Below are 15,069 nucleotides of genomic sequence, written 5' to 3' on the forward strand. Positions count from 1 at the left end.
TTAATTAGGTAATAAGTTGTGACAGACTGGAGTGGGACTGACCAATGCACAGTTTGGGTTCTTTTTCAGCATTCGGGAACATCAAGTGACTTCATCGCACCTGAGAGGTCCGTTAATCATCCTCTGCATCCGACAGTGTTGTATTGATATTGTAAAATAGACAGTTGTTTACAAAAAGTAATGATAGCCGCTATCCTCCAGTCCTTACTCAATCAAAATGACGAGGACTCTTCTTCTCCTTCAGACCTGCACCTCCTCCAGCCATCCCAGGCATGGCCATCAGTTTTACCAAAATTTCCCTGATGACTTAGACAACCAATTTTTGAATATCAATTGAATGTAACACTAAAGAGCATTAAGCAGGACATGATTTAGCTGGAATTTTAAAAAATGTAACACAAAAACCTGTTTGCATTTGAAACTTGTGATTGAATCAGTCCATGGACATTTTGTAAGTTTGGTCTGTCTCATATAAAAATAAACTAAAACTATACTGAGTGAATCCACAAAACATCGTTTAATAACAAATATTAAGCAGACTGTGAGGGAAAGCACAATCTACATCTGTCTGTCTAAACTAGGAGAGATACTGGTTGAAATCCTGGCCCCAATGAAATCAATAGCAAAACTCTCATTGACTTCAATAGGCCTATGATTTTACCTACTGAGTGGATGTGAATGGAGGTAAGGATAAGAGATATAGGATGGCACATATGTGGTGAGGAAATAATAAAATGTGGGGAAAAGACAAAGAAAGTGGGTGTTTACAATGTACAGAAAGGGAAATGGTCAGAGTTGCAGAAGGTAAGGAAGGGGAGGACCCAGTTATGACCCCAATTCAACAAAGCACTTAAGGACACCCTTAACTTCTAAGCACATACATCCCACTGACCTCAACTGCTGCATGTACCTAAAGTTCAGTGTTTAAGTATGTTGCTGAACTGGATCTAAGTGAACAAAGATTTTTCTCAGGATCTTGTAGAATTTTAAGGTTCATACTTATTGTAAAATGGTTTTGGAAACCATAACTTTTTTAAAAACAAAAACAGAATGTCTAATGATACGTGATTTGCTTTTCTTGTAGTGAGGTTACCAAAAAAGTTCTGATCTGCATGTCAGTGTGTACTTATTTGACTGGTTTAGCCAATCACAATTACAGATTTTTATTCCCCTTGAGAATGGAACCATACACTATAATACACTATATTTCTCCCTCACTTCTTGTCACTCATCTTCTTGAATTATATGGCCTGCATGCAGTGGTACTGGTCTCACACTATCACCATATTGTATATAGCCTGGATTTGGAAGGGATTTAAAAAAAAACAGCACCCCCATAGTCTAATTTGATGACACACATGCTATATCTCCCAAATGGTGAGAGGTAAGAGTGCAGCCAATTCAGATATAATAGAGACAGCAGACGTGAATTTCTCTACAGTATTGACTGCAACAGCTGGGGAATCAAAAAACTTTATGCAGTGAAGCACGTCTTAAACAACCACTCTAGGGTTGAACAAATATCAGTTGCCTGGTAAAGATGGTCTTCAACTAAAGTCAAATAAAATTGCAGAGGAAGCTTTTCATTGCCTCCTCCACAGCAGGACTCCTGCAGGAGTGCTCTGTTATTTCTATCTGTCTTCACTGCACTGCTGTTTCTGGTGCTCTTAACACAACCCACTTTTCTAAATTGTTAGCTTCTCTTTTACCTGTGCTGGGTGAGTCTAATATGGGTAAATTTTTCTTGACTTCTTCCATAGAATAGACAGGAAAAGGAACAATGATTCAAAAGAATGTAAGAAAACTTACTGCAGTTGTATAGGCGATTCAGCTTCTGGAGATCACAATCACTGAAATCCATTCGTTGCCCAATCACATCCATGAAGGTTGGTATGTTAGTCACTATGGTTGGGTCAGTTCCATTCATGAATGACGTTTTACTATAGTGCATCACAGAAGTGTAATCATAAGGAACGTTCAGGGAGCTTGACATTTTATTGTCGTATTTATTGAAATTGTGTTCTTTACCTAATGAAGAAAAAGAAAAGAAAGATAATTGATCAATCTGGCTACACAAGTTACCTAAAATAGATATGTGTATGTGCTGCTTTAAAATTAAGAAAATTGTGTAATTTAAGAGTTCTAAGACTGATTAATTGATTTTTAAGGCCAAAAGGCACCACTATGATTATTTAGTCTGCCCTGCTGCATAACCCTGACAATAGAATTTTACCATGTGGTTCCTGCATCAAACCCAAAACTTCTGTTTAAACTGTAGCATATCTTTTGATCCTCCAGGCTTGATTTAAAGACTTCAGGTGATGAAGACTCCACCACACCCCTAGGTAAGCTGTGTCAATGATTATTTAACCTCACTGTAAAAAACAATATACCTTATTTCTGATCTGAAATGTTTTTAGCATCAGATTCCAACCACTGAAACGTTAAAACTTTTTGATACACATCTGGTAACTGACAGTACACATATTATATCAATAGCATGTATGCAGGATGCCTGTTCTGTTTTCAGTTTGCATCGTGTGACCATATGGCAGCAGTTTGCTGTGAACTGAGGGAATAGTATTCTCAGGATGGAGATATCCCATGGTCCTTTGCTTCACATTTGAGCAGCATGCATCATAGGATTATTTTCATTGTGAATTATGGGATGCAAAGAGGAAGCCAGGCTGTTTCAATTTTTTTTTTTTTAAACTGATGTTTCTGATGTCTTCCCTCAGGCTTCCTTTCTGGGTGGGCTAGCACCATTTCAAATTGCTGCCTGCCAGCATAGAACCGGAGATACTCCCCGATGCTATGAGGACAAGCATGAAAATGTGGAGGCTGCTTGGGCTGTATGATAGCATCCAAAGCCGGATATGTTAAATGCTGGACTTCACCAACACACTACCGCGCAGGTGGTGCAGGAGACTATTCAATGAAGCACTGGCAGCTCCTCCAGCAGCAGCAGAACACTGCAAACAATTGAAACAGGACAAGGACAGCAAGCTGTTGGAACTAGTTTCACAGCATGCAGCATCATTTCTGGATCTGGCAAACCAGCGTGGGATGGTGGGAGAAGATCTTTCCTCAGACCTGGGACAACCAGCAGTGGTGAGAGAATTTCAGGCTGGGCTGGGCGACCTTTTCTGAGATCTGCGCAGAATTGACCCCACAGCTGCAGTGACAGTGTACCAACATGTGGTGCTCACGACTCTTAAAGAAGTGGGTTGCCAGAATGTTACTGGTCTGTAGCCAACCAGTGTGGCATGGGGAAATCGACTGTTGGTGCCATTGTCATGGATGTCTGTTATGCTATTGATAAGGTACTGTCTAGCCTGGTTATAAAGCTGGCTAATGCTCAGGAGATAATGTATGGCTTTGCATGCAAGGGGCTCCCAAACTGTATTTGGCACATGGATTCTATCATTTGGCCTCCTCTCCCTCCCACCCCCGCCAGGGTGCAGAATTTATAAACAGAATGGATATTTCTCCATGGTGCTGCAAGGACTGATGGACCCCCATAGCAGGTTTACAGGATGGACTGGAAGGGGACACCATGCAAGAATTATTCTATTTACTCAGTTCTATTTAAATTAATGGAGAAAGGGTTTTTTTCCCTCCAAGAATGCTATAGACATCCATGGTGTGGAGCCTAGTCTGATTACTCTGGGAAATCCCACTTATTGACACATGGCCTGGTTAATGAAACCGTACACTGGCCCCTTGGATAGAAGGAAGGACCATTTTAACTATCACCCAAGTAGTTGTTGAATGATGGTCAAGTGTCATGGCTGTTTGAAAGGCAGATGGCACTTCTTATGGAATAGTCAGGAAACAGCAGAAAAAAGTTGTCTTGATCATTACAGTTGCGTGCTATGTTCTGCACAATATTTGTGAGAGCAAGGGGAAAATCCTTAATGAGGGGTGGGAGGCTGAGGTGCAGAGACTTGCTCAGCTGTTCAAGCAGCCAGCAAGCTATCCCCTAAGGAATGCTAAACACCCAGGGGAATATTATCAGGGATGCCTATTGTCCAATTTTGAGTCTCATGCTTGAACATGTATAGCTGTACATCCAGCTGCTAATCCAGGGAGGGGTGGGATTGATTGTGAGTAGTGCAGAGTTGTTTATGGGTGGTGTGGAAGTGGGACAGGGCCTATATACCTATGTAAAGCCGTATGAATTATTTTAGCTTTATTTAAAGGCTTTTGTGTGGTACATGCAGTGATGAGTTATAATGGACCAAAATGGATTTTAAAAGGCTTTTTTAAATTATTATTATGAAACAACAGTAACAAAGCCAAAAATAAAGTTATAAATGAATAGATGGATAAAGAACAATACCTTTTTATTTGAAAACACATTTACCAAAACCATCAAGTGAGTAACCACAAAAAGCAAACTTTAAATAAAACAACAGTGCAAACCAAACTGAATGTGGAAAAAGCACACAGTGCAAAAAGAACAAGGTGTGTGTGTGTGATTAAAGTGTGTGTGCGTGTGTGGTGATTAAAGTTGCAGGTGCTTCAAATCTTTCCTCTGCCTTTTCTTATGTCTGGAGTTGAGTACTGCAGCTCAAAATTTCCAGGTGCGTTTCAGGGGTCAAAAGTGCTGGGCTCCCAGGAGCCAGTGTTCTCTGTTGGCAGATGTTGGACCTGACAGGGGAATAGCCTCTGGGACTAGTGCTGAGCTGGTACAGTGGGGAGGAGTTGCTACTGGTTCCAGTAGCCAGTACTGGCCATGGGCTGAAAGACATGGCTGGGTCCTGGTTTATGGGACTGCAGGGAGAGCGTTCTGGCTCAGGAGAGCATCCATGAATTGCAGCTGCATTTTCCAACCTATTGCCATGCTCTCTTTGGCCACGACAATGCTTTCCTTGGCCACTACAACACTGACTTTGGCCACTGGGGAGAACGGCATTTCTTTCTCCCTCTGGGTCATCATAAACTGCCTTCACTTGTCAGTCAAAGCAGTCTTCCTCTGGGAGTCTCATGAGTTCTCTAAACATCTTGTCCCAACTCTTCCTTTTCACCCCTTCAGGTTGGCCAGCCACTCAGCAATGATACGGGTCCTGTCCTTGACAGTCTGGGTGTTGCTGAAGCTGTGGCTGTGGGAGTATGTGGGGGGGAAACAGTGGCTGATTATTCATATTCTAGACAGGCCATGGTAGCATTTTTTTAGTACATGAATGTGACTTTACCTCCATAAATTTCTTTCCAGTTTGGGGGGAACCTTGGAGATGGTAAGTGGCCTGCGTGTAAGGAAATACTGGGTGCACTGTGATTTCTGTCTGCTATAAATGCTATTTGCCACTGTGGCTTAATAGGTTGGGGTGCGGTAGTTGGAATTTTGCTCCCATTTTGATTTTGTACTTGAGGTGTTTCTACAGTGTTGGAGAGTTGAGGGGGTTATGTCAGGCACTGGGGGGGGGGGGGTGCTTAGATCGTAATCCTCTCTGTATCCCTATTAGACTGTTTTGAATCTCGATGACATTACACTGAGATAGGTGACTAGGAGGCAGAGAATGGTCTTATTCAAAAAGGTAAATGGCGGACCAACAAGATACGCTGTGATGTTATTCACCAGAATGGTCCATCCAGAAGTGCTGTAGGCGTGAAAGGGACTTGCAAGCTATGACCGGGGAGGGGAGAGGAGAGGAGGATGAGTGTGTGGCTATTCCCTGTGACATGCAAACCAAAATCAAGCAATTCCTCATTCTTAAGTTCTGTTTTATCTCCCCTGCAGACATGGAGAAAATGCAGTGCTAAATAGATAGGGTCGTGCCATTATTCTCAGCTAGAAAGTGTGTTAAATGTCATTTAAACTTCAGCAGGGAAAAGTACTGTTGGTAACTGTACTGGGCATGCAATGTCCATGTACACCTCACATAAATGATGAACACTAACCATACTTCTTTTCCTGTCACCACTCTCTCAATACACTTATCTTTTGCACAACTACGGGGGAAGAGTGAGAGAGGCTGCAGCTATGCCAAGCTGCTCGCTGCCATTTTGGGCTGGTGAATGGGGCCGGGGGGGTATCCACCAGGCAGGACAGAGGAGAGGAGAGGAAAAGAAAATGGGCAAGTGCCCTCCGCGCTGCAGTCCTGAAAATTGTCTGATAGTCATGGCTTTAGCATGAGACAGAGGCCAATCGCCTAGGCAGAGCAGACACTACTTTGGAAACAGATATGGGGAGGCCACATGGGTGGTGGCTGGACACTCTGAAAGGCTCCAGGAATAGATTGTGAGGATAGGGCCTTACATGCCAAAGTTCCCTCCAAGGGATCTGTCTTTCTGATCCCAGCCTAGGTTTCTGGCTGGGGCTCAGTCTTGGCTGATGCAGAGCAGGAATCAGGGTGCGGTGTAGCAGGGCATGACTGGGGCTGGCTCTCCAGCTGGCTGACATCAGGGACCTGGATCCCCAAAAGATCCTGGCTCTCGGGGGACAGCTCTTCTCTAGTATCCTCCCGCTCATCCTCTGGTGGACCCTGCCAGTTGTCCTCAGCATGGGGCAGAGTGCAGCCAGCAGGCTCCATGCGGTGTCTTGCATGGGTAGCGCTATAATTGTGTAGGAGCTTATTCATTTCTCCGTAAAATGGACAGGTTGCGTGTTCCCTGCTAGATACCTTCCTTTGTCCCTCGTTGCGCTATACTTACCCCTGAACTGCTTGCTCTTTATCTGGCACTTGTCGACATGTTGGTTGTGGCCCCTCTCTGACATCTGCTTAGCAATGTACACAAAAGGTTTTCATTCCAGTCTCTGGCCACAAGAGCTTCTTGCACTGACACTTCTCCCCAGATGGCAGTGAGATCCAGGGTCTCAGCACAGTTCCAGGCAGCTGTATGAGACATGCTATGGGGCAGCTGTAGTGCTGTCATGGTTGTATTGCAAGAATACAACACACAGGGTCCAGGAGCAAAGGGCAAATTCTGGCTCCACGCCAGCTGTTAAAGGGGAGTCCTTAGAACTGAATGGGGGACAGCTCTCCTGCCAACATAATAAAACCACATAAACGAGTGGTGGTAGCTATGTCGGTGGGAGATGCTCTCCTGCTGACCTAGCACTGTACACACAAGCACTTATGCTGGCAGAATTTATGTCGTTCAGGGGGTGTTTTTTTCAATACCCCGATCAACGATAGTTTTGCCAGCATGAGTGCTAGGGGAGACAAGGCCTCAGAGTCCTTTGCTAACAGAAATCTTCTCCTCATGTAGGTACTTAGATTGTCATCAGCTCACTTCTTAACCTTCCTTTTTGTTAACCTAAATAGGTTGAGCTTCTTTTGTCTCTCATTGTACAGCATGTTTTCCAGACCTCGACTCATTCTTGTAGCTCTTTTCTGAAGCCTTTCCAATTTGTCAACATCCTTTTTGAAGTGTGGACGCTAGCACTGGACACAGTATTCCTGTAACGGTCTCAGTACGACTGTATGGCACGTATTCAATGGTAATAATGCCTCCCTTTTTCTGCTTGAGATTCCCTGATGTTTCATGCCTGAGGATTTCAGTTAGCAATACATAATCTAATAAACCATTTAGAGCAATCCTCAACGAACCCTGAGAACAAGTCCCTATATTTTCTAGACTTTAAAAAAAAAAATCATCATCATCTCTTTGAAGTTAAGGTTTTAATGTTTTTAAATGATTTTATTAATCTAAAAACACAGCACCCATGTTCTGCCTTTGTGAAAATTTATGTAGTGTTCTTGTAGCTGTGTCAGTTCCAGGATATTAGAGAGACAAGGCAGGTGAAATAGTATCTTTTACTGGACTAACTTCTGTCTCTCTCACCAATAGAAATTGGTCCAATAAAAGATATTACATCACACATCTTATCTCTGGAAACATTATAGCATTTAAAAAATGTTAACAGCAATGTTAGCTGTTGATAAAGCTTCAGCAAAAAGTAAAGAAATACAAATCCAAAAACCAGACACAGTTAACATAAGTTATTCTCTACAATATATTCTTGCACCTGCAGCTTCTGGTTGATCATCCATATACAAAATGTATTTGAGCTAATAATTATGTCTTTCAACCTTGGATTTTGCAGGTGTTCTTGAGTTAGGAAAGAATGGAGTTCATATCCAGTCCCATGACCCTTATGTTGCCTGACAAACATGGACAATCACAAGGAGCCAAAGAAACAGAGACCAATGAGATTCCTGAGTTGTGGAACAAGCTTCTACCTTTGTCTGAGCTTGTTGAGCTCAGATTGAGATTGCTGAGCTCACATTGCATGGCTCACCTTTTTGCCCACGTAACTGTTTAAGGAGGTTGGGACCCTTAGTGGGAAAAGAGTCCCACTGACTGGGATGTATCGGTGGATTGGAGTTTTGCTTGAATATTCTGTGGTTTGCTTCTGGTTTTGATTTGGATACACTAGGTTTTTGTTTGTTTTTTAAATAATGCCAAAGGCTTCTAGAGAAGTAGGCAGTGCCATTGTAACTTACAATAAATGAATGAAATTATTTTTACTGAAGTCCAAAGTGCTCCGTTACTCTGACTATTGCACTATCATACAGCACCTGGCCCAATGAGGCCTCCAGCAATTGCCATGATACAGATGATAACAATAACTGAAGTCTATTGCCCTAATTAGATGTCCCTTGATGTTTACCTCTTTGGTGTGGGTAGTTGTTAAAATAAATAAATTGAGGTGAGGGAATTATATTTTTAAAATCTTACTGTAGCTGAAAGAGATGTTACACAGATTAGTGCCATAAGTGAAAAGAAAGCAAATGAAAATGGTTTACCAGACTGAATTCTGTCCCACATTATGGACACATAATCATCCCGATCAGAGCGTGATTGCTCGTGCCAGAATCCAAGGGCATGAAGGAACTCATGTTGAATAGTCCCAATCGTGTCACAGTTGGCTCCAATCGAGAGCTGCTGCTTCCCTTCCTGGCGGTTTCCTATGAAGGACCAGCAACTAATAATAAAATAAAATTCAGGACAGGTCAATACATCACTGATGCCCCCCAATAATCTTTTTAATCAATCTTCTATGGCAGATACTGTTTAAATTTAAGAATTACAAAGTTTCATGAAATAGTGTGTTTGCTACACAGAGACCACATCCCTTTTTTTCTATAATGTATTCTGGTTTAACGTATTTGGAGTTAGTTCTTCAGACTTGTTCCTTCATCTACTATTCAGTTTAGTGCTTTTCACTGTGTTTGTCTGTCTGGAACCTGTTGTTCCTATTAGTTTATCTCTTTAATAGGAAAATGTCACAATGCTGATGACAGAAAAGGTTAATGGGATTTCATTGATCCTGAACTAAATGACTGGGGGGGGGGGGAGGAATATGAGCGAGATCTATAAAATAATGACTGGTGTGGAGAAAGTGAATAAGGAAATATTATTTACCCCTTCACATTACTCAAGAACCAGAGGGTCACCCAATAAAATTAGTAGGCAGCAGGTTTAAAACAAACAAAAGAAAGTACTTCTTCACACAACGCACAGTCAAACTGTGGCTCTTGTCACTAGGGGATGTTGTGAAGGCCAAAACTATAACTGGGATTAAAAAAAAGAATTAGATAAGCTCCTGGAGAATAGGTCCATTGTGTCTAATGGACCCCCCTGTTGCTCTGGTTGTCCATAAGCCTCTGGTTGCTAGATGCTGGGACTGGATGACAGCGAATGGATCACTTGCTAATTGCCCTGTTTTTTTTCATACCCTTTGAAGCATCTGGTATTGGCCACTGTTGGAAGGCAGGACGCTGGGCTAGCTGGACCATTGGTCTTAGCCTGTATGGCCATTTTTATGAGCTTACACAGAGCTCTTCTTCAGGTGAGTAGCAGTCCAGTTTCCTGACAATGTGCTGCAACCCTTTCCACTCATCTACGCGTGAGAGGATAGTCCCTCAGTCATCCAGTTCTTGATCTGTGTTGTGATCCTGCTAACAAGATTGTACTTAAAGGAGAAGTTGATTTATCAAATCTTTTCTGGAGGGTGGGGGGTGTGTGATAAAGTATTATGAATCTGTATGGCATCCCCATCCCACTACTGCCCAAAATACACCCTATAGATTAGGGTTATTTAACCTGCAGACTGAAACAATCAAAATTATGGAGGGCAGAGTGAAAACCGATCAGTTCCTGGTTTTTTACCCTGTCCTGTAATAACAGAACAAAGGAACATAGGGAAATCAAAAGGCAGTAAGGCTTGAACCAATTTGAAAAAGTACTTTGCACATCCCAGAGTTGGCCTATTGAAACTTGCCAGCCAGAAGGTTGTAAAGTCAAATACTGTAGTTGCACTTTTTAAGGTTTATGACTTTTAATAACTTTTACTGATAAGTTTGCCAAGATAATACAGGTAATCAAATTAACAGCCTAAGTATATAAGGAAGGAATTTCTCCTTAAGCACAGCATTGAACAACTTAGCAATGAAGGCTGGGGACATTACCAGATTAGATGGATTAATGCTTTTGTCTGCTATGGCATATTCATCTCTAATGGAGATACAAAGTGGAACACAATGATGAGAGGCCCTATTAAACACCATTGGCTAAATCTTGCAGTTCTTACTGTTGAAGTCAGTGTGAGTTTTATTTGAATGAGAAGTCCAGGATTCAAGATCTGGCTGCTAAAACACCTGGATTTATTAGCATTCATAGGTCAAGATCATAGATTCATAGGTGCAGTTCAGCATTGCAATGTGTAATGTTTAGGTGTTCTGCCGGCTAGTAGAATCGACAGCCCTGAGCTAGCTGTCCAAGCTACCCATTCCTATGCAGTGCAGCAGGAGAGTTGGGTGACTACGAATAGGATCCACCAAAGTCAGCATGGTACTGAGTGGGGAGCCAACTAAGCTAACAAGTAGGAAAGGCAGAGGAGAGGTGTGGCCAAAACCCCACCCCTCAAAAAGAGGTAGACACCTAAAATAATGCTTGTTCACTTTGTGTCAATAGTCATTAGAACAGGGCCTTGAACTTGGGTCTCTCACATTCCAGGTGGGATGGGTAGTTCCCAGAGTCATTATCGCTGCCTTTCTGGCCCAGTGACTTAAGGATTTCACACAAAGTGGAACAGCTTCAACAGGAGAGACTGAGAGACATACATCTCAGAATACTTTATAGCCCAGTTGTTAGGGCCCTCACCTGTGAGGTGGGAGACCTGACTTCAAATCCCTGATCCACATTAGGCAGAGGGGGGATTTGAACCTGAATATCCCACCTCCTGGGTGCATGCGCTAACCATTGGGCTAAAAGTTACAAGGGGGTAGCACTACCACCACTACTAGTGTTTCATGTGAAGCCCAATCTACTAGGCATACTCTGAATATGCCTACTGGATTGGGCCCCGCAAACAAGAGAGAGGGGGCCATGCCTAATTTGAAGATACTGCTGGGGGTTAGCTGTGAGTTGGGCATCAGGACAGAGGCAGCTGTGTGCATATCCAGTGGCCAAAATTTAGGTGCCTACAGGATTAGATGGCAGCTGAGTGGAGGTTTTGTGGATCTATATTTTGGAGTTAGGTGCCTTTGTGGATCTAGCCCATAGTGTTCAGATCACACTCGCACCTTGGTGGTTCACCATTAATACATAGGTCTATAAAGTATAATATTTAAAGTGGAAGCACAAATAGCCTGAGGCTGACTTTGTACCATTTCCCAGGCACAGATGGAACTCAAAACAACCCTGCTATATCACTGTCCAAATGTAATTCCCTATATTGTAGTCAGACAAATTTGCAGTGCTGCAGGCTTACCCTATGGCATTCCTACTGTAGGGGGAAAAAAAAAATGTATAAGACAAATTTAGTACAAGAACATGAGAATGGAACACCATATGCCCAAAGGCCAAACAAGAAAAAATGGTTTGCACAAATAGCTTGATTCACCATGAAAGGAAGAAACTGTCCATTAAGGATTCAATTCAGGGGCAGCGCCAGCCTCTTCTCTGTGGCAGGGCTGAGGTGGGCTAGAGAGAAAATTTGCGGCACTGTGCCTTCCCTAGCCAGAGGGCCCCACCTCTCTCTAAATAGATTAAGATGAAGGCATTATATTCAGTTCCCAATTTTTGGATAACATACTAATTAGTGCACATGAAAACTTGCCATATATCCAGATGCAATGAAAACTTGTCACATTTTTCCTCTTACACACTTCCCTGGAACACTGATATATAATTCTTTTCACCGTCCCAAGGTTTGAAGTCGATACAGGTTTTTAAGCGATACTGTTCAAATGCTTTGAGGATAAGTCCTTTAGCATTCATTTCTGTAAGGGAAACGAATAGCATTATTCTCAATACAGGGCCAAATCCTGAGGTCCTGGCTAAGCTTTTATAGACATCACTCTGGTACACTACTATTAAACTCTTGCAGTTTTAACAGATTAAGGATTGAGCAAACACTTCACCAGCATTGTTCGGACCCTGAAGTTAGCAGTATGTCTGGGTCATCTCCTCTAGGAAACTTACTTGTCTTAAATCCCTTCATTTATTTATATCCAAAACTTTTGGTCAATCTGGACTGTGCAAATGGAAAGGTGAGATTCCCTAAATTAAAAAGATCTCCAGTAATTCTTTTTCTTTTCACTTTATGCAGTGTCAGAACTTGGGCACATTACTTTAAAAACAAACTTACATTTAAAACTAGTGCTACTTTTCAACCAAAGCAGCCACTATTATTTTTATATATTTATACATTTTTATATATACAAAATTCAAAGACAAAAAATACTGTACCCAGGCTATCCTCAAGGACATATGGGATGGGGAGGGGCCACCGATAGTTGTGACCAATAATGGAGTTTCGTTCCTGTATTTTAGAAGGAAAATAAATGTAAAGAATTCAGTAAGGGAGGACGTAGGAGTAAGTCAAAAAAACAAAGTTTAGTGGCTCTAACCTGCAAAGATGCAATATGGTAGATGGCTCAGTAGTCTAGGCCTTGGGTTTGCAATACCTGGACTTCCTAGCACTATAGTTTCAAATCCCAGCTTGGCCAGCTATGTCCTAAATTCCTTGTAGTTTCTGAGGGTCTGCCTTTCAGATGTAGTATTATAATATAAAGTCCTATTTGCTCTGCTTGGATATTAACAGTCCAATGGCTCTTTTCATAAGTGTAGGAATTTGTTCCCGTGTCCTTGATTAAAACTTCGCTTATTGCCAGTGACGTACCACATGCAGATTGATTTCCATACTCCATTCCGGAAGTAATTCAGTAGTGACGAATGACCACAAGCTCTCATTGAATTCAATGTCAAAATTGCCATTGACTTCAAGGGAAGTCAGCTAAGGCCCATTGTCAGATATTCCCATTGGGATTATTTGAAATATAACGCATTATATAAATGTAATTTTTATTTTTTGAGGTGAATAGGGATACAAGACGGATGTTCTAAAATGCGGTGCTAATTAAGGACTTAAACTTGCATAGATTTCAATAGGGCAATTCACATGAGGAGGAAGGGTTTGCGGGGAAGAGTCTGAAGTTTTCCAAACTGACGAATATTGTGCAGAATTGCAGATAAACTAAGGATATCTCAAGCAGGGCATTCTGCATGTGATTAATGCTGATACTCTTAAAATTACAAATATAAGTCATAGTAAGAGAAATAAGACATTTATTACATTGATCTAATGGCTGAACTGATTTTTATTCTGGTTAATGCTTCTGTAAATTTACATGATTTGTTCGTTATCTATGACATTTTGTACAAATCGATCCTCAAATTATTTCATTTTATTGTTACATAAACAACATTTATTCCTAGTACAAGCTGGATGAGTTGATCATTTTCAGATTAGCAGTGCTTCATATTAAATAAGTCGATGACACATTTCTGGTTTTATATTTTATGTTTGAACTCACCGCATCAAGTTTGATATCTCCCTCGAAAAGGTTCAGTCCTAAAGCTAAAAAGTAACAGCTGATTAACATTCAGACATTGTACTTGTACTGTTGCAATGAAACTTTCAACATATGAAAAAGAAAATTTAAAAAAACCTTCATTGATGTCAAAGATATCTTGATCAATTCCACCATCTACATCTATTTCTGAAAAACAAAAGACAAGTGAGATAGGACATTAGTCCTTGCTATTATCTTTATGAAGTGTGAAAATTAATGTAATAACAACAATAATTATAAATCTGTCCCTGCTGTGTTTATGAGCAGCTGTTTTTGTTGGCTGCCTTCAGCACACTACTATAGAACTCAAAACAGAACTCACCAAATGACTCTGGCGTAGGCTAGGGAGGAAAACAAAAAAAAAGGGAGAGAGATTATCAGGATCTGCTAATAACATGAAATGCTAATAACATGAAATGCTAATAACATTATTCTTTTAACAGTGTTAGAAATCCAGCTTGAGCTCAAACAACAGCATTTATTGCTGGCCACCTTCAGTGTGTTTTAATAAGCTACGAACAGGTTGCCCTTGCATAAGCGGATTCATGATCTATTTCTTGCCTGGGAACCATATGGCTGTTTCTGTGTGTGCATGCACTCAGATGTTCTAGGGATGGAAGAAAGGGAGCACCATCCTTGTTGTGGGTTCCCAACTCAGACTTGCACTACCTCAGTTCTGACTGCAGAAGCCTAGAATGCATGACATGAAGCAAACCACTTAATACGTTTCAAATACTCGCTCACTTGTTTTCCTCACTAACTTTGATATTGCTGGTTAATTTTTCACAAACTAGAAAAAGTCTTTCGTCCTTTTCATTTAGAAGAAACGGTGTTAAGTTGTAGTAAATAATAATGGTACTATTTAGTCCTCATATAGTGCTTCTCATCAGTACATCTCAAAGCACTTCACAGAGGAGGTAAGCATCATTATTCCCATTTAACAGATGGGAAACGGAGACACAGGAGGAAGTGACTTGCCTAAGGTCACTCAGCTATCCAGCAGCAGAGCTGGGAATAGAATCCAGGTCTCCTGAGTCTCAGTCCAGTGGCCTATCTACTCTTCATTTGGTATATTCTACTAACATAAATATTGCTTATGCATTCACGCTTCTGCGTTCAATTTGCAAATACCTGGAGAATGAAGGGATAATCACCAGCAGCTAGGATGGATTTACTAAGAACAAATCATGTCAAATCA

The 15,069-nt window shown here is 41.4% G+C and overlaps 1 protein-coding gene across 1 annotated transcript in view; it reads right to left on the minus strand.

Annotated features, from left to right (window-relative positions):
• Positions 1-15,069, minus strand: part of MEP1B (meprin A subunit beta) — a 32,144-nt gene that overhangs the window by 11,311 nt on the left and 5,764 nt on the right. Inside the window, exons 2-8 of the mRNA XM_067545984.1 lie at positions 14,194-14,212; positions 13,968-14,018; positions 13,833-13,876; positions 12,706-12,778; positions 12,119-12,236; positions 8,757-8,935; positions 1,810-2,028 (exon numbers count right to left, since the gene is read on the minus strand). Of these exons, the coding sequence (XP_067402085.1) occupies positions 1,810-2,028; positions 8,757-8,935; positions 12,119-12,236; positions 12,706-12,778; positions 13,833-13,876; positions 13,968-14,018; positions 14,194-14,212 (703 nt within the window). The remainder of the gene's footprint in view (positions 1-1,809; positions 2,029-8,756; positions 8,936-12,118; positions 12,237-12,705; positions 12,779-13,832; positions 13,877-13,967; positions 14,019-14,193; positions 14,213-15,069) is intronic.

This window comes from Emydura macquarii, unplaced genomic scaffold, assembly GCF_026122565.2.
Source record: "Emydura macquarii macquarii isolate MOO-44397 ecotype Brisbane River unplaced genomic scaffold, CSIRO-AGI_Emac_v2 contig_212, whole genome shotgun sequence".
In the NCBI taxonomy this organism is placed as follows: domain Eukaryota; kingdom Metazoa; phylum Chordata; order Testudines; family Chelidae; genus Emydura; species Emydura macquarii.